This window comes from Diadema antillarum, unplaced genomic scaffold (assembly GCF_040938485.1).
Source record: "Diadema antillarum isolate AM-2024a unplaced genomic scaffold, OU_Dant_1.0 seq00000507_RagTag, whole genome shotgun sequence".
NCBI lineage: Eukaryota > Metazoa > Echinodermata > Echinoidea > Diadematoida > Diadematidae > Diadema > Diadema antillarum.
In genome coordinates, this window is record NW_027271462.1 from 170331 (window position 1) to 190310 (window position 19980).

General features: G+C 39.6%; 2 protein-coding genes across 2 annotated transcripts in view; one reads left to right on the forward strand and one right to left on the reverse strand.

Moving 5' to 3' along the window:
- The first annotated feature begins 3615 nt into the window (after positions 1-3615).
- Positions 3616-6560, forward strand: LOC139734032 (uncharacterized). The gene is made up of 2 exons (XM_071644839.1): positions 3616-3800; positions 5286-6560. The coding sequence occupies exon 2, from the start codon at positions 5365-5367 to the stop codon at positions 6454-6456; it is 1092 nt and encodes a 363-aa protein (XP_071500940.1). The 5' UTR covers positions 3616-3800; positions 5286-5364; the 3' UTR covers positions 6457-6560.
- Positions 6561-15867: 9307 nt separating this feature from the next.
- Positions 15868-19980, reverse strand: part of LOC139733990 (ribosome biogenesis protein BMS1 homolog) — a 29341-nt gene continuing 25228 nt past the window's right edge. Inside the window, exons 24-25 of the mRNA XM_071644797.1 lie at positions 19341-19439; positions 15868-15966 (exon numbers count right to left, since the gene is read on the reverse strand). Coding sequence (XP_071500898.1) covers positions 15868-15966; positions 19341-19439 — 198 coding nt within the window. The remainder of the gene's footprint in view (positions 15967-19340; positions 19440-19980) is intronic.

Consider the following 19980-nt stretch of genomic DNA (forward strand, 5'->3'; position numbering starts at 1 on the left):
ATGAAATGAATCAAAATGAAATGATGATTTTCTTTCATTTCATTTCATTTCATATCATAGGTGTGATTCAGCCAATAAAGCGATATATCCCGCCTTTTATTTTTTTTATTCGTAAATATTGAACTAAAGCTCGTAACTTCCTACAAGTCTTAGTTTAGTTGGGTCTTGTTACTAAGAACTGAGTGCTGTATGCACATTATTAGCTTGTACCAAAAATATTAACCATAAACCCTCTCATCGGAATGAAGAGAGTTCCTTGGCAAGCCTTTGACCATTATTTTGTGCAATAGGTAATAACCGTTGTTTACACGTAGATTAAGATATCATTTTCTCAATGATAAGAGTACTAATTTCTCCTTTTGTTATTGTTATATCATCATGCTGTTGGCATTGCTACCATGGTATTGATATGCGCGGCAAAGTAATTATGATTTTCATGTATGAAGGCCGGTATAAATGCGGTTGGGCTTGATGAGTAAAAATTTCGTGATTTAACCCACTTGTATATATTTGTCCTATTTGTGCACATGATAGAATTGTATGATTGGTAATAAGATTGGACATTGTAATAAAAGACACCCAAAGAACGCAAGCCAAAAGAGACCAAAAATCAATTCTTAGCCCAAAGCCGTCCATGTTGTCCGTGATGTCAGCAAATGTGGTTAAATAAACATGACAACGTGAACATGTTTACGAATTAATATGCATATATACAAATATGTATTTGTATATATGTTATATATATCATATATCTATATACAGTATATGAACAGATACAATATATATATATATGTATGTATATATATATATATGTATAATATATATATATATTGTTATATAGTAATATATGTTTATGACGTGTGTGTGTGTGCGAGTGTGCAGAGTTCGATGGCAAAATTAATTGACTCTATTCTTGTCAAGTTCAGATGTTTGCAATTAAAGCTGCTAAAAAAACAAAGGAAATGATAAGAAAATAATTATTGTAGGCCATATATTCTCAATCATAACTTCAAGAATATTCCTTTTTATGTGACAAGTGAGTTACCAAGGTTTCGTTTTGCTCTATCTGATGATGGACTTACTTTAAAATGCTTAGAAGTAATGCTTAGCCCATTTTGCAATCAAACTTTCATACGTACACATAAATAATGTATGTAAATGTGTGTGTATGTGTGTGTGTGTGTGTGTGTGTGTGTGCGCGCGCACTGGCATCAGTTTGTCTCGGTTAGGTGTCTACCGTAAATAACACACCCGATAATTCAGATACATACAATAGAAATAATACATATTTGGGGGAAAAGTATTTGCCTTTGGTTGGTATACAGACCGAAACACCCATTTTGAGAAAATAATGATTTTAGACAATCAAAACATCTGATTAATGACAGAGAAAAAATGGAAATACTGTATTAACAAAGACGGTAATGATAGTACATTAACAATTATGCACTTCATTTCGAAATCTTTGCAACGGCCAATAAAACATTATTAGGGACAATAAGCTTTACCCCTCACTAGTTTGTTATCAGCCGTTGTCGCGGTTGTGATCAGGTGGTAATGCCGACCAGAGCGTTCATGATACATATACATTTAGGATACACCAGGGAGGTGGAAGAGAGATCTTAAATCTCCCTGATGGATACACCCTACAGAGGGAGAAATAGGAATAAACCAACGGACCGAACGAAATCGACGAAATTCGGTGTTCTTAATACCGGACATTCTTTTCAAGGCTGAACAACACACAACGCCCCCTGCAGTAACGAAAATTAAAGGCAAGAAGACGAGATCTCATCTCGCCTGGCGGCTTAATGATCCCTATCAAGGGTGAAGGTCGAGTTGGTAAGGTCTCCCTTCTCGCCTTCTTGCCTTCTTTGACCCGAGAAGTCAAACAGTCGAGAGTTCAGACTGTTCAGACTCCTCGGCTTCTCAGACCCAAAACCGGCCGGTTCACTGATCTCTAAAGGAGGTACAAATGTATCTGGATATCCCACAGGCCCTTACACTGTTACAGCCGCTTTGAAGCCACGGCGCCGCCATCTTACCACGCGCACCGCACTCGAGTCATCACATGACGGTGACAGTCTCTACTGGAAAATGCGTGTATACATGCAAATCCCCAAACCGTATGTCCCTCCCCCCCCCCCCCCACAAAAAAAAAAAATACAACGGAACCCTCCACAATGATAACTTTAAAAATAGAGAATCAATCCAAATCCAATTTCAGGGTACGAAACTATGACTTATTACCCACATCTTACAGAAAATCCCATTCAATTTGCTTCAGTGGTCAAAGAGAAATGAGGACTTTTGCAGAGCATGTCAGGAATCACTGTTCAGACATTTGTATGCAGTTCCAAGAGCATCCAAGTGGTAAACTTGGAAGAATCACATCAACGACATGCTTCATAACGATTCACATTTCTCTGTGACCACTTAACCAAATTGAATGGGGTTTTCTGCAAAATGTAGGTAAGATGACGTTATATTTTTAGACCCTGAAAGAGCATACAGACAGTCAATCACACTGAAGTTACTAATGCAAGAATCCGATGGTATTGGGGAGGGGGGGGGGGGGGCATACTGTAGAGTTGTGTGCCTGGTATTTAACAGACGGCGGCGCCACCACGGCTTCACTTTCTTGTACAGCGCAAATGTTCCAATGAGATATTCAGATACCTCCAACAGAGATCAGTGGGCTGGTTCACTGGTCTCGACATGTCGTCTTCTCGGTGACATGATCCCGTTGACTATTCGAAGAGGCCCCCTTGAAGATCAGCGTAAAACACTGATATGTAAACGTTCCCTATGAAGGTATAGCGAAAACGTGCGGTATTACCGCAAATCTAATCGAGTTAACCCGTTCCATACGGGAACCTGGTGGCTTGTCTATGGGGATTTCAGAATTCAGTATGGAACAGGTTAACTCAAAGACGAGGCTCTCGTTTTTGTTCTTTTTGTTTGTTTCTTGTTGTTGTTGTTTTTTTGGAGGGGGATGCAGTTGAGAATATTCCGGCTATGCTACCTCTTGTTGTTGTTGTGGTTTTTTTTTTCTCTCTCTCTCTCTGAGGCTCCTCGTACACTTTGAAAACATCAATATAATAGCAAGACACGAATGGATTGTTTAAAGACAACAAGTTGATATGAATTTACAAGGGAAAGATGAGAAAGAGATTTCCTGCCGACCTTATTTAAGGATCATGCCGCGAAGGAATAGATTTGTTGTCTCAGTGAATTATGGTTGATGATAAAAGAGGCATTCCTTTCTTTGGGACTTCCCCCTTTATTCCCGGTGTAATTTTCACGTGATGGCGTACAAGCTTTGCAAGCATCTATCTCTGATATCTGTCCCCGGATATCTGTATTACCCTAAACTAATTGAAACGACTTCTCGGCAATCGATCAGCTCATTTCCATATTTGTCAGGTATAGACACAATAATGTTTGCGGTCCTGTGCGATAAACTCTGACCTAAGATAATACTGTTATCTTGTCATATCTTGAACCTTGGACAAGCCGTACGGCATTATGCAAACAGAATATAAACTGCGTGTCCGGTTTCGTTCGAAGAGTAATTAGACATTAGTCTACAGTATCTTCCATTGCGCACGCACAAAATGCTTTGGTATTCAAGGTGGAGTTATTCAAGTGAGCGTTGCAATACAAACCTACAGCCTTCTCTGCCTTCACACGTTTCTTTTAATTTTCTGTTTCTCACAGAAGAGACAATATAATAAAGGGAACAATATTGTGATACAGCGCTTCTCTGAGCAATGTCGACGAGCTGGAGGTGACATCTGGTAAGGCAAGATTGATATGACCTCAATATTTTCAGATGCTGTAACAAATTATTAACGATTTCAATCCATACTCGTTTCGTTGATGGACAGTCGACTTGTTTTCGAAAGGGTTTGGCGTGTGCGTGTGTGTGTGTGTGTGGGGGGGGGGGGGAGGGGAGGGTAACTCGAACCAAGCTCGAAAAGTTGTCAAGAGATTATCAATTACCATTTATCTCTACCAGCAACGCCGTTAGATGTCTGTCTTCTAGCAGATTTGACCGTTGTTCACATTGTATGTACGTCATTCCAGGGTTGTTGTTTTTTAATATTTTTGTGTTTGTTTTACGTCAGATGACATGAAATCAACCACTGTCGTATCATTATGTCTATCGACAGCACAGCTATCAGGAACTAAGTATGGAATGAAGAACGACGAGAAATTTCTCGGAAACATGATCTGTTCTTAACTATTAATACCTCCGTCTCTAACACCTGATCAGAGCTCACCAGACAAAAATGGCGACAACGTATTGTCCTTTAATGCGGACTGTTACAGACCCTAATCTCGACCATTGTCTACACTCTTTGGCGCTGTAGATTATGGTGTAGAGATCAGCGGATGTTACACCATCCAACTTCAAGAATAAATGGGGCTGCGCCATGATCAAACGCAAATCGGATTTTCTTGGAATAACGCACAGATGTCTAGTCACAATTGATGTTGTAAATTGAGGTGGGACACGGAAAGGGAGCTTGATTGTCAGTCCATTGCTTCAAATAATTGATGTTTGACCTTATTCAGCCTTGCGGCAGCAATTCATTAGGCCAGGAAATTTGCGGTGCGCAATGACTCAAATTACAGAAACATATTTCACATAATTATATGATTATCAAAGTATCATTAGGTTAATTATTTCTACCAATACTTCTTTCTCAGTCACACATATCCACCATACCTTGATGGTACGACTTGGGCGTTGGGCTTATATAATTGTTCTTCCAAAGTAGGTTTTCTGTGTTTTTATAGAAATAGGGGGTAGTTCATGAGTAGCAGTGAGTAGTCCTAAGCAGACGCCATAACAAGGTTAAGACATGTAAGCCACACAGGCATAAATAGTAGCATAAAAGATTTGGCACGATCATGAAACATTTATCAGAAGACACCTTATAGACCAATGACACACGGGAATTTACAAAACACACACACACACACACACACACACACACACACACACACACACATTTTAAGTCCCTCATTGGTGCCTTGAACTTAAGTGTATAGGGTGCCTACCCTGAATTTCTATTTTCGATGATATCGGACAAGAATAGATCTATTGCAGAGAATCCTTGACATTAAAGTCAATCCTTTACTGTACCGGCAGTCCTGAATAATCTAGCAACCAGAGTCCTATCATACTAGAGCCTGTTGTACACAGAGTTTAATAAGGGAAAACATGGGAAATCATACAATCACTGGTGATACTGTTTTGTCCTTATTATCTGTAGGTCTCACGGATTCAAGAAATAGGGGTCCTGATATTAAAGAAACAATTTTTGGACGGCAGCCGCTAAGTTCGATCTCAAGATGTCGTCCCTCAACGGCATCCTGTGTGTCGGGGTCTTTGTCAGCATGTGCCTTCTATTCAACTCATCCTCTGTGACAGCCTTCTATCTTATCTCGGAACTCAATGTCACTAACATCGGTACGACCACCTTCACCCTCGAGTGGGCCTGGGACTACTTGGAGGACGGCGATGAGGGAGAACCCGCTGGTTTCAACATCTCCACCTACACTGTAGGTTCCTTCAGGACATTGCTTGAGACAGTAGAAGTGAACGGTACTGCGAACAGTTATACAGTCAAGGACACTGAGCCTTGGACGCGCTATGAGAGCTGCATTATACCCATCATGAACGAAACTATGCTCATCATCACGAACGAAACTACAGAGTTATACATTTTGTTTGAAAACTGTACCGACATTTTGACACTGTACGACCCATGGACTACTAAGTCTCAATTTGCTGTTGTCTGCACACTCTGGCTCGTATTCGCCCTCCTTGTTGCGAGGATCATCGAGTTCATTTGGCCCCGGGCGGAGAAGCGAACCTTCTCCCTGGACGCCCTGGATGAAAGCGACGATGGGCAGGCGGACTTGGCGAAGAAAGACGACGCGGGAATCCACAACTTTGGGTTCATCCGGAGCGACGAAGAGGGCAGCATTGCAGAAGACTGGAACGCCGCCGCCATTGCAGCACTCAAACGCCCAGACGATAAGCCGGTGGCGGACCAGGACGATATCCTCACGGAGCTGCAGAAGTTATCCGGGAATGCCATCTCGGACGAGGAGGAGCATGAAGACAACAACGACCAACAACCTCAACTCGCCGACAACGAAGACATTGCGAATTCAGTATACCAAGAAATACCGGCTTCTGAGACTCTTTATGCGAACGTCCCGCACGAGGAATCCGTACGAGCTGGTAGCGGACGGGTCGACGAGTCCCACTATGATGACGCCGCCGGCTATGACTGGCGGGAAAATGAGACTGGTGAGGACATACGTGCTAATCAACCATCACGCCACGTTGATCAATATGACCCGTACAATGATTATCAGAATCGAGAAGTTATCATGGAGGAGATGGATCTTGATGACTTGGCAAATTACTTCTAATCTTTCCTCTCTCTCTCTCTCTTTGTGTATTATAGTTTAACTCATTACTGTTCAGTAGGCCATCCAGTTCTTCTTTTTCTCTTCTCTTCTCATCTCCTCCATCTTCTTCTTCTTCTCTCCTCCTCCTCCTCTTCTTCTTCTTCTTCTTCCGCTACAGTACATTCCTCTTTGTAGAGTATTGTCGTACATTGGTGATGTCGCGTATCACGAGAAATTGGGTGCAGAATAACACGAACTAAACTAAGTGCAAGTATAAAGCATCTCCACTGAAGAGCCAATGAAGGACAGGTGGTGGGGCTGGGCGTCTCCGGAAAGAGTCAATCGACTGAGCCGAAACCACTGTAGCGGGGAAACCATCCCACGGGCAGATGACGATAGAAAAGAAGCTGTGCTGGTAAGAGAGGATTCCGCAGTGTTGTTGTTTCAACTAAAGGTGATGTCCTCTGGTTTGGTCGGAAGAAGGGTACGAGAAAGGCAGTAAACCTGGAATGGCGATGAATCCATGGACAATTTTGTACAGCATTGTGACCCTGCTGTGGGCTCGTCGCTCATGAAGAAACCGTCATTGTTTTAAGCATTTTTATGTCACACTTGAATGCGATGCCCTTAGTACACGTGTATCATCTTTATCACGTCATTTCAAATGTGGATGCCACTTTCACATGGACAGTAATATATACGTGTGCGAATAATTTGCAATTTGCGAGTTTCTTATAATTGTCTTTGCAGATATAATGGTAGCATATTTCATGCGTCCACAGTGACGCTATTGATCCTTGTTAATTTTCAAATATGTACTTTTGTTTAATTAATGATTGCTTTAGGGCCAGTGGGAGCTTGATATATTTTTGAGGAAAAATATGCTTTTTTAGGCAGTGTAAACTCTTAAGGAATTTGATGCAGGGCCTACGTACAAACAATTGTAAAATCAATTTCGATAAATCATTCGTGAAATCCGTAGATGCTGTGACTGATGAAAAATCAACGTGGAATGAACAAAATTTGATGTTATATGTGTGAAAAAACGCAAGGCAATTGCTGCTACGAAAAAGTTTAATCACATCCCACCTTAAAGGTAGGGGATACCTTTTACCGACCTCCCAAAATGCAGCAAAACATTAAATATGAACCTCAGGGGACTTGTTTAGGCCACTGCTGAGAAATTTGGAAGTCAACAGTTATCTACAATTTGAATAATGCACAAAACTCAACTACTCAGTAGTTCTGTGTCAGCCACACTTAAGCCTATTTGTTGCAGTCTTCTGTATTTTTTTTCTATAAACACAAATCTAAAAGTATAAGAGCTGATGAAATAACATATAGAGTGTGTGGCAACGATTGGATTTCATCGGTTGTATTTACTAGATAGAGGGATTTGTGGTTTGTAGATTCATATCAACATTGCATCACATGTCAAGCCAGGATGCATCAAGTAAGATCTTTCTATATTCTCTTCATGTAGAATTCTATAGGCCTATTCATATCTAGACTAGCAGTTATGGGGAAAGTTAAAGATGTATGTGGCGTATGTGGAAAAGGAGTTACAGGGAAAACAGGAGGTATCCAGTGTGAGGGAAATTGCCAGTTATGGTTTCATCCGCATTGTATTAATCTAAACTACCATGAATATATAGATTTAGGGAATAGCTCCGTTATATGGATTTGCAATAAGTGCGGAATGCATAACATTGGAATGAGTATGACGTCAGGGATTGGTAGCGATATCTTGGGATTTTCGTCTGACGATAACACTTTTGATGCTCTCGACTCGGGCTCAGAAGAGGAGGAAGAAAATGCATATGATGTCAATAATACGTCATTCACACAGAGTGATATTGGTTCACCACTTCATATGTCTTCACCCAGTAGAAAAGTTGTAAGACCTAGGAAATCTAACTTCCGATCCATTAAGATCCTCAATGTCAACTGCCAAAGTATTCGCGCCATCTCCTGATGCAAATACATGATCCAGAAGTTGTCATTGGTACTGAATCATGGTTATCGTCATCAGTCAATAATAATGAGGTATTCCCAACTGATCAGTATCATATTGAGAGAAGAGATAGACCTAATGACCCTCATGGTGGAGTATTTATTGCTACTAAGAGAGAACTTCTAGCTACAAGAGAAATTGAACTTGAAACAGATTGTGAAATTCTCTGGTGTAAATTAAATATGGCGGGAACTAAGACTCTACATATAGCTGCGTACTACAGGCCTCATGAAAATGACGAAGAGAGTCTTGCAGAGCTTCAACGATCCCTTTGTAAATTGAATCGCGATCATATGGTAGTCATAGGAGGTGATTTTAACCTACCTGGATGGGATTGGGAAACAAGACAGGTGAAAGCATGTCATCACCCAGCGCTTCATCATGCTTTTGGTTCTATGCTTGATGACCATGGGTTAACGCAGGTAGTTACGGAAACAACCAGGAAAGAAAACGTCCTTGATCTATTCCTAGTAAATAATCCAACGTTAGTCACTGATGTCTCAGTTGTACCAGGCATTTCAGATCATGATTGCCCAATTCTCACGATTGCTGGTTGTCCAACTCGCCAGAAGCTAGTAAGAAGGAAAATTAACATCTACAGCAAAGCGGATTGGGAGAAATTTGCTGATTTCATGCAAGGTGTAGGCAAGGAAATTGAAGATAAGCTTGACTTTTGCTCAGTGAATGAGGCTTGGGTTATGTTCAAGAATGGAATAGAGAAGGGAATGACAGAGTTTGTTCCACATAAGATGACATCCAAAAAGAATGACATATAGTCCTTGGATTTCAAACAAGATTAAAAGGTTGATCAAAAGGAGAGATAGGTTGAACAAAAAAAGTCGGAACATGAAATTGAGAAACCACGGGGTAGTCCCTTTTCAATTGGAGGAAGAGTTGAAAGCAGTTAAGAAATCACTGCAACAGGAGCTAAGGAGGGCTTATTGGAATTATGTGGAATCTCTTTTTTCTATCGATGAAGATACCACAGAATTTGAGAGTATGAAGAGATTTTGGGGCTTCATCAAACACAACAGAACTGATAATACAGGAATAAGAGAACTGAAAAGTGATGGTATTACGATCACTGATCCAATTGCAAAAGCTGAAGCATTGAACCAACAGTTCAAAAGTGTTTTCACCAAGGAAACTCCCATACCGAATGACTTACTACCGGAAACCGCAGACTTTGAAGAAATGGAGGATATTTTGTTTACATCAAAGGGTGTAGAGAAGTTGCTTTGTGGTTTGAAGACATGTAAGGCCCCTGGACCGGATGGTATAACTCCACGAGTCTTGAAGCAGCTGGCAAAAATTCTGGCTCCAATTCTTTGCAATATATTCCGGTTGTCATATGAATTAAGTGAAATACCAAATGATTGGCGTGAAGCAAATGTTGTACCAGTCTACAAGAAAGGTAATCGATCTACTCCTGTAAACTACCGCCCCATTTCGCTGACATGTATTTGCTGTAAACTAATGGAGCACGTTTTAGCCAGCAAAATTATGAAGCACGGGGACGAAAATAACATCATTTTTCCCCAGCAATATGGCTTCCGTAAGAACATGTCATGTGAACAACAATTACTTGGTTTCACAAGCGATTTACATAGGAACTTGGATGCAGGACGTCAAACGGATGTTATAGTCATGGATTTTTCAAAAGCTTTTGACAAGGTTGGGCATGAGCGGCTTTTACGTAAACTGGATTACTACGGTATCAGGGGGAAAAATCTGAAATGGATTCAAAGTTTTCTCAATGGAAGAAGTCAGAGGGTCGTTTTGGATGGTATTAAATCTTCTTCAGTAGCGGTAGGATCTGGAGTGCCTCAGGGGTCGGTTCTTGGGCCTTGCCTCTTTCTACTTTACATCAATGACTTGCCTGATGGTCTCGCGTCAAAGGTTCGCCTTTTTGCCGATGATGCAATTTCTTACATGACCATCGACAATCAACATCATACGCAAAATCTTCAAGAGGACCTAAACAAAATTGGTGACTGGGCGAAAAAATGGATAATGGATTTGAACACAGATAAGTGTAAGGTTTTGACAATATCCAGGAAAAGAAGTAAGGTGCAACACGTGTATCATCTAAATAACGCCCCTCTTGAATCTGTTGAATCCGTGAAGTACTTGGGTGTAACCATCACTTCTGATTTGAAGTGGACCCAACACATCAACAATACTGTCAATAAAGCCAATAACGTGCTTGCATTTCTAAAACGCAATCTTCACATAAAATCTTCTGATGTTAAAGCCACAGCTTACAAAACGTTGGTTCGACCAATTGTTGAGTATGCTTCCACAGTTTGGGACCCATCTACCAAGAATCTAATCCACCAAGTGGAAATGGTCCAGAGAAGAGCTGCGCGATTTACTTTAAATCGCTACCATAACACCTCGAGTGTCACCAAAATGCTACAAGAACTTAATTGGACCACTCTGGAACAGCGCAGAGAAAATGACAGGCTAATTATGATGTACAAAATACACAATAATCTCACTCCTCTTTCAGCACAGGACTATATCATCAAACAGGCTACTCAGTTAACGAGAGCCTCGCAACCACACTCCTATCAGGTACCATATTCGAGAACTGAATCGCATCGCCATTCGTTCTTCCCAAGAACTGTAAGGAACTGGAATTCCCTGTCGTCAGAAATTGTTTCAGCGCCATCTGTGGGATCATTTCGAAACCGTCTAACGGTTGATCACAGTGGCTAGTATTTTCGTCAAATTTTCTATGTGCTTGTATATATCTGTAAATAAATTGTATTATAATGTAAATAGCACCAGTCTGCAAGAATCTTCAGTCTATTGAAGGAGGCAGACTTAATCAGAAGAAGAGAAGAAGAATGTATATAGAAATGTTTGTAAGTTTTGATGAACTTTCTTCACAAAATATACATGATGGACACACATGCAGTGCATGGGTCTGCAAAGGTAGCCTAGCAATGTACTGGAATTTACGGTGAGCCCCGAAAAAAATTCAATTCAAAATCTAACGGTCAATAAAAATGTACTAAATGTTACCTTCCACTTTCAATACTTTATGGAAGTTTCTAAAATGATACTCTCTTCAACATACCACTGTATTTATACAACTCTTCATTTAAGGCATGCAAATGGGATTCCCTACCTTTAAGAACTTTACTTAGACTTGACAATCTTTGATCTCGCCAAGTAGATAGGATCTACACCTTACATGTTGGGATGTAATGTGACTTTGTTTGGGGGTGAACTGTGCATCGTGTTAAATTCATAACTGCCTTTTAATTCGTCAAAAGTGTGCAATAAAAGATTACTACAAATCAATGTTCGTAGTCGTATTCTATCCCTTTGTTTAGGTAGCTTAAAGGGATGGTATAGTATTGATGGAGGTGAGAATTGGGCTTTTAACTTTTTGCGAGATAAGAAGAAAACACTTATGACATAGTGCAGAATATACCATTTTAAGAAGAATTCAAAGTTTATTTGATGAAAATCGGGTTTGGAATGACTGAAACATCCAAAAACAAAGTAAAACAAAGCAATCGTAATAAAGTGCGGATCCCATACTTTATCAGAATCGCTCTTTTTTGGATATCTCAGCCGTTTCAAAACCAATTTCCATCAAATAAACATTGAATTCCTCATAGAATTACATGCTCTTTCATATTTCGTAAGAGGTTTCTCATTTAATTATCTCACCAAAAAGAAAATGTTAGAAACCTGAAATTAGGTCTCGACCAAAACTATAGATCCCTTTAATCTTAAAAAAAGAAATAGGGTATATTGATAAGTCAAACTACTTGTTTCACGTATTTGTTTAGAAATATGTACGTATGATATCATCCTCTCTTGAACCTGACTTTGCAAAGTATAGAAAAGATGAATGTACAAGATAGGTGGAGAATTAAGAGCTACAAATACTGTACTGTTCTTTGATTACAAGTTTTTGCAATGCCCTATGTGGCATGAAGACCTAGCACATTTTGTAATGAGAAAAGTCTCCCAAAACCTATTAAGGACGTGATTCTCTGTCTACATTCAAGATAAAACATCAACCCTGCATAACATATTGTACATTTACAGTGTATTTACTTGTAATCAAGTCTTCCTGCAATCAGTCTATAGATATAATGTATCATAACTGCTGGTATATATCAAGTCATTTTCTTTGCATTGTTTTGTTAAGTTTTGTTTCACTTTTCGACATAACCGTGACATTCTTGTATTTTATCGGGAGCAGCCTTGCCAGGTCAATGACCTTTGCAACCTCCCCCAAAGGTTCTATACGCAAAATGTATGTGATGAAATCACGAAATCAATCAATAAAAGGATAACATCAATGCAAAAGATACATGTATGACGCTCAAGGAGTATTCTTCAGGGTGTCACTACTCTACAGGATACGGAAAAAAAAAATCATAGGGGCCTAGTCATCCATGAACTATGTTGTTACACTTTGGATTCACCCTGGAACATCGGGCAGTGACATTAATAGTTTAAACAGCACTAAATGAAACCATCTACCATGCATACAGCAGGGCTCGACACTAATGGTGGCCCGGTGGCCCAGGGCCACCAAAAATGCACTCCGGGCCACCAAAATTTCAGAAATGACGATTTTTTGGTGGCCCAATCAGGCCAGCAAAAAAAAAAAAATGGATGTTTGCCTTTCCTTATGGAAATGAACAATCGGCTCCGTAAGATGCTAAAATAATGTTGGATGTTTTCTTTTCATTTTGGAAAAGAATAACGGTAAGATTCAGCTCCATACGGTGCTTGAATTAAATTTGCTAAATCTTAGAACTCAGAATAACGTTAAGATGATTGAATTTTCTATTCATTTATTTTAGACATGGGTACCTGTATCACTTCAGTAACGCTTAATATCTATTTTTCTATGTTTAGTAGGCCCTATTTAGTTTTTCTTATGTTTTTCTTGATTTTTTTTGGCCACCAGATTTTACTTTCGGGCCACCGAAAAATAAATATCAATGATTTTGGTGACCCGATCGGGCCACCAAAAAGAAAAGTTAGTGTGGAGCCCTGCATACAGGCATCATACAAACAAACAGGTTTCTGAAAATTCACTATTCACATATTGTCACAGCTCACATCAATAGCAAAACTATAATGTCTTTGTGATATCTTACATATTTGAACCTCTCATTTTATTAGTTCCGAGAACTGTACATTACAAAGCGATGACCACGCTTGATGACAAGCAATCTCTACCATCAGATTTCATTCTTCTGCATCCTAATGATAATGAGTATGACCAGGGGCAGATCCAGGAATTCTGTAAGGGGGGGGGGGGGGGGCACAAAGCAAAGGTGCCGCTTCTGAGTTTCATCAGCTGACAAGCAAAATTACAAAAAAAGAAACAAAATGAAAGGGGAGCTCACCCCCCCCCCCCACTACTGACGACAATCATAATCATATCCTCTCAAGGAGGTCTCTTCAGCGTTGCCACTGCTCTACCAGAGGGCCCTGCCATCATCAACACCCTGGCATTGTTGAGTAACCACTTTTAAACCCAACTCAAGACAGATTTTCTGTTTAAAAACCACTTCAACCACAGACAAAACCACTCAAGGGGCTTAGAACTCAAGACCTCCACTGAAAGTAATCGTATCCACTACACTACACTGAACCCCTACTGTGTAATATATGTAGGCATCATTTTGAAATGCAAATTAATCAATACCGGGGAATCAGAAATATTGTCCTTCCTTCCTTCCTTCCTTCCTTCCTTCCTTCCTTCCTTCCTTCCTTCCTTCCTTCCTTCCTTCCTTCCTTCCTTCATTCATTCTTCATTCATTCATTCATGCATTCATTCATTCATTCATGCATTCATTCATTCATTCATCATTCATTCATTCATTCATTCATTCATTCTTCATTCATTCATTCATTCATTCATTCATTCATTCATTCATCATTCATTCATTCATTCATTCATTCATTCATGCATTCATTCATTCATTCCTTTTTGATTTTGTCGCGTCCTCTTATTTGCTTCTTATGCCAGAGTGAAAACATACATATTCATGCAGTTGGGCTCTGATTCTAAAAAAAAAAAAAAAATTAAGTTATTGCTGCAGATGGGTGGAAAACTATCATGTCTGTACCATATCACATCATGTTTACAACACATCAAGCACACGGTTTTGAACATACAATTATTTTGTAAAAAATAATTGCAACTCTAAGATACGACTTTTCTGGGGAGAGTTGCAACCATAGCACAATTCATGGCCTCCTTAGGTGGATTCATCAGTTTGACTTGTGCACAGTCATGTCTTCATGTTTTTATATTATTTATCCAAAGTGTTCAAAAAACACCCTTTGCATGTGTGGCGCCACAAATTGCACTTTGGAAGACTTGCGACAAAAACCAGTAGGGACAATAGAAGCATTTGGTGACAATGTGCTTCTCAATCGCTCTGACATGTACAAGATATCTATAAGATAAAACAAAAATGACAAACTAAATGAATCAACAAAAAACAACAACTGAGAGTACATGTTTAACAAAACAGGTAGATCTAGACAAGCTTTATGAGAAAATGGGATTTGAAATTCATCAGAGAACCAGTTCTAAGATTTTTTTCTTTCTTCTGAAGTTGTTCTACAGCCTTGTATAACTTCTTCCATTTAACTTCAACTCCTGTAATTACCTTGTAGTCATCATTAATACAAAGTCACTGCATCCTAACGAGAATGTCATACTTATACAAAGGAATTATTGTTGGATCAATTTGAATAGATCTTAGCAATTACGTATCTATTGGGACAAGAAGTAGAAGTCTAGACGTTTCCCACAAACATACTGTAAAACATGATATATTCGCGGCATGAAATTTTCGCGAATTGGAGCTGACAACCCTTTTCGTGGCATGAAATTTTCGCGAATTGCCACTGGTGTTCAATGCATGTAGTGTAGACAAAAACTTTCGCGTGCGTTTTAATTTCGCGAATTTTGGCGCTCGCAAAGTTCGCGAAATTAAAATGTACGCGAAAATTTCTTGTTTTACAGTAGTCTATACCTTTATTTTGTAGGCAAACTCTGAACCCATTTGTCTGTCATGTATGTGGATTCTCAAAAATAACTTTACACAGAATACTTGCATCGAATTGTGATTTACAATATGCCCTTAACCTTTGTCATGCGCTGGAATAACAAACATGCAAAGTCCACAGTTAAAGCAAACTCCACGTGTAAACAGAATGTCAGGGACATCTATTGATACCAGACAAAAAGCACACAAAAGAATGTTTGAAATTCTCTGTTCTCAAGTTAGATGCAAGCAGCTTTTGTTGGGAGTTGATGCACTGTCAAACATCTTTGTCTCCTGTAGGTTGCTCTTTCAATGCAAGCAGAGACAGCATTTTTAAAGGCACAATCGTGGGATAGATTTTTATATCTAGTTTCACTTGCTCTTCTTCTTCTGCATCTGACCCATGAGTTTGTAGACTTCTCGCTTCGCCTTCTTCTGCCTTTCTTGCCTCTGGGCTTCCATGACAGACATCTGTAAGATGAGTGAATAGAAATAATAGTCACAGCTTCTGCTCATAGCACTTAAAGGGTAAATCCAGTCCAAACGTAAGTTAGTCTGATAAGAAAGAGTATCACTAAATTATTGCAAGTTCAACGGTAAAAGTTTTATCAAAATCGGGTGAAAAATAAGGAAGTTATGACATTTTGAAGATTCGCTAATTTTTCAGGAAACAGATTTTGAACGGTCAATATGAGTATGCAAATGGCAAAGTGAGCATGTTATACCCTCACAACTTGCCATGGAGCTCGTTCATAAAATTTTGAAATTTCCAGTTGTTCATTTGAACATAATTATGCCCGAGGCTCAAATCCTTGTATATCCAATTGTTCACTATTCTGAAGTTATTCAATCAGGAATAAGATAATGTTTCAGCTTTCAATGACAGAAACATTGATTTTGCATCATTTCTTGTACAGGATCAATGGAAAACTGTGAGGTTATGACATGATTAGCTCACTAATTTGCATATTCATATCCACTGTACAAGAACTGTTTTGCAGAAAACAGCAAAACTTCAAAATGTCATAACTTCCTTATTTTTCATCCGATTTCATTCAATTTTTCCCATTGAACTCATAAGATTTTACTCTTTTTATCAGACTAACTTATATTTGAACTGAATTTCCCCTGGACTCGGTAGAATGGGGCTACCATGGAGTGGGAAGGCTGGCCTGGCTCGAATATATCTGAGAATTCCCATAACGAATCGTGTACAGTTTAATTGCAGATCTCTATGTATGTACACACACAGCCGAAGAATCTTGAATGGAGTCGATCGTTACTGACGAGTGAATGTTTCGATGAACATATTCGCTGATACATGGCTTATGGGCGCTATTCATGATTTTCAAACATACCTTGGTGGGCAGTGAATGAAGTTTGCATCAATTGGGCCACCCATGTTTCCCCACACTACCAAGTCTTAACCAAAGAGATTTTTCTCCTCCCCACCACCAGAGGCGGACTCTACAATGGAGTCAGTGATTTCATGGGGGCCGCCATTGTTCCACTTAACAATGGCGGACTTTGTGTACTAAGTATACATTTCTACAGCGCGTATTACGCGAACTTCTGAACTTTTACGCGAGTACGCACTTGATTTTGGCTGCTCCTCGGTTGCTCGTTTGCTAGCGTGTTAGCACGAGGGGTGAGCCTACCGCTTCATTGCCATCCAGTGCTCCTTGCGCTCACACAACAATAGTACAGGGCGTATGAAGACTCCGCACTCTAGCAGTCACTGCGGAAAATCTCTTTGGTCTTAACCCTATTCCAACTGGGGGGGGGGGGGGGGGGGGGGGGGGGGGGTCAAATTGACCCCCCCCCCTCGACATTTCGTGCCACGATTCCGCAACGCGCAAAGATTTTGCCGCGCCATTTCATGACTTTTTTCATTGAAGTCTCCCGCATATTTTGAGACCAAAATTGCGACGTCCGGGTACACTGTTCTGAAGTTACGCAATGTTTTGCATATGCATGTCATCCCAAAAACGGCTCAAATTCATGATATCGTGTGCAAATCCAATGCAAATTGTGTTTTTTTTTTTTGTTAAATTGATATAAATTAGATTATTTCAACTTTTAACCATTGAAATTAATCAATTCTAATGTAGATAAGCTTGAAAAAGTGCCTGCAACAAATTTTGGCAAAAAAACAATAGAAAACAAGAGGTCGAAAAAATAGTAAAATACATAAGAAATTAACAAAACAATAAAAATTAAAAGAAATTGATTTTGATCTCGCTATTTTTTTACAAGAAAATTGTCCAATGTGTCTTGAGGAACTCTGACACAAAAATCTAGGGATCCTTCAGTCATTTTAATGGAATTATAGATGAAAATATGATTTCATGCATAAATTTGCATAATTAATTTACTAAAAATAGAAAGCCAATATTTTTCTTTTGTATGACCATGTAATCTTGTAGTTGACATCCGGCTCTATCTGCAGGCAAAATGTTGCGGCGATCACGCGATCGGCGGCCGAGATCTGAAGGGGGGGTCATATTGACCCCCCTGTAAAAACTTGGTTTCAAATAGCCCAGTTAGAATAGGGTTAAAGGTAAACACAGTTCTTGTACCCCAGCAGAACTGTCAAATTTTGCTCAAACAAGGAAAAGTAGAAATTACGCTGTGCGTAATATATGTCCCCGCCGGAAGTAGCATTTAGTAGCAAAATGTACAATATAGGTAAAAAGATGAAGGTCAAAGGTAAAAGAAGTCAAAGGTCAAAATTCTATGTAGAAGTTTTGAAGCCCTCACCTAGTGCCATCACATAAAGCAAACGGAATCGAAATCGGGTTAGAAATGGCGAAGGAGTAGCATTTTGTAGCCAATGTACAATATAGGTAAAAAAATCAAGGTCAAAGGTCAAAGAAGTCAAAGGTCAAAATTCTGTGTAGAAGTTTTGAAGCCCTCACCTAGTGCCATCACTTAAAGCAAACGGAATTGAAATCGGGTTACAAATGGCGAAGGAGTAGCATTTTGTAGCAAAATGTACAATATAGGTCAAAAATCAAGGTCAAAGGTCAAAGAAGTCAAAGGTCAAAATTCTGTGTAGAAGTTTTGAAGCCCTCACCTAGTGCCATCATATAAAGCAAACAGAATCAAAATCGGGTTAGAAATGGCGAAGGAGTAGCATTTTGAAGCAAAATGTACAATATAGGTCAAAGGTCAAGGTCAAAGGTCACAATTGAAATTCTGTATAGAAGTTTCAAAGCTCCCATGTAGTGCTATCATATAAAGCAAACAGAATCATAATCGGGTTAGAAATGGCGAAGGAGTAGCATTTTGAACATTTTGATCACACACGGACGCACACACGGACGGACACACGGACGGACGGACGGACACACGGACGGACACACACACGTACGGAGCCCGTTTCATAGTCCCCTGCTCGAACTCGTTCGGCGGGGACAAATATTATTTGGGTAACAACAAAAATGTGAAATATTAACTAAAAAGGTTTGCATCTCAGAAACTTCCCAATCTGGGTCAGGCTAACTTGGACTCGGGGAAAATTCGGCCCCGCTTTGACGGCGGGGCCAAGTTGTCCCTGTGGATTGTACAGTGTTGTACTATGGTAGTGTTCCGCGTACTGGCTTGTAGCAGTTGAAAGTTATGACTACAAGTATTCCACATCTTTCTATATGCTTTTTAGCAACTTTAATTGTAAATATCCAAAATTACCAAGAATGGAGTTCACTCGTTCTGCAATTAAACTCTTCATTTCCATGCATTATAACACACAAGCACCTTGACCACTCCAATGACACTATATCCACTGACAAAGAAAAAGAAACCCAAACAAACTTCAAGAAAAATAGCGAAAAAGTCCAACACACCTTTTTCCTGTGCACTTCCACTCTGGACACCATGGCCTGTCGTTCCCTTCTCTGCTTTTCCTTGTACAGTGTGCCCAGTTGATTCATCAGCTCCACAACCTGTGAGAAGGGAACAAGAGTGGTGAGAAGCATGAGAACCCTGAAGATCTGGATGATCAATATTACTCCACACATTTTTTTTCTTATAATACACATCTTCTCACTTCTTTCATCTGTGGTATTTAGGGGGAAAGAAGGAATTATCTGTACTAGCTATCTAAATCGGACTCAACTAGGGAGCAATCCCGAAACCCAGGTACAAAATGTTGTCTTAAATGACTTGTGTACTGATAATAGGCAAAATCAAAATGGTTTCATTATAAAGACAGGTACTGTTATACTTTCACACAACAAATTACGTGCAGTAGACTGAGGAACACAAATTTTGTGTGTTTATAATTCCACAGATTCAAGACATTACTCAGTGGTATCAAATATACAATACTGCGACAAATAGAATTATTTCTGTGCTTCTAGAAATTTTCGTGCTAGCTTCTGCTTGCACGAAATGCACAAAAATTTCCACAGCATGAAAATTTTCACTTTTACAGTATCCTCTTCAGTATCAACATTTCTCTACCAAAATAGCTCTGCTATGACT

Coding starts and splice junctions, on each gene's coding strand:
- LOC139734032 (XM_071644839.1), top strand. CDS start 5,365: ATGTCGTCCCTCAACGGCATCCTGTGTGTCGGGGTCTTTGTCAGCATG.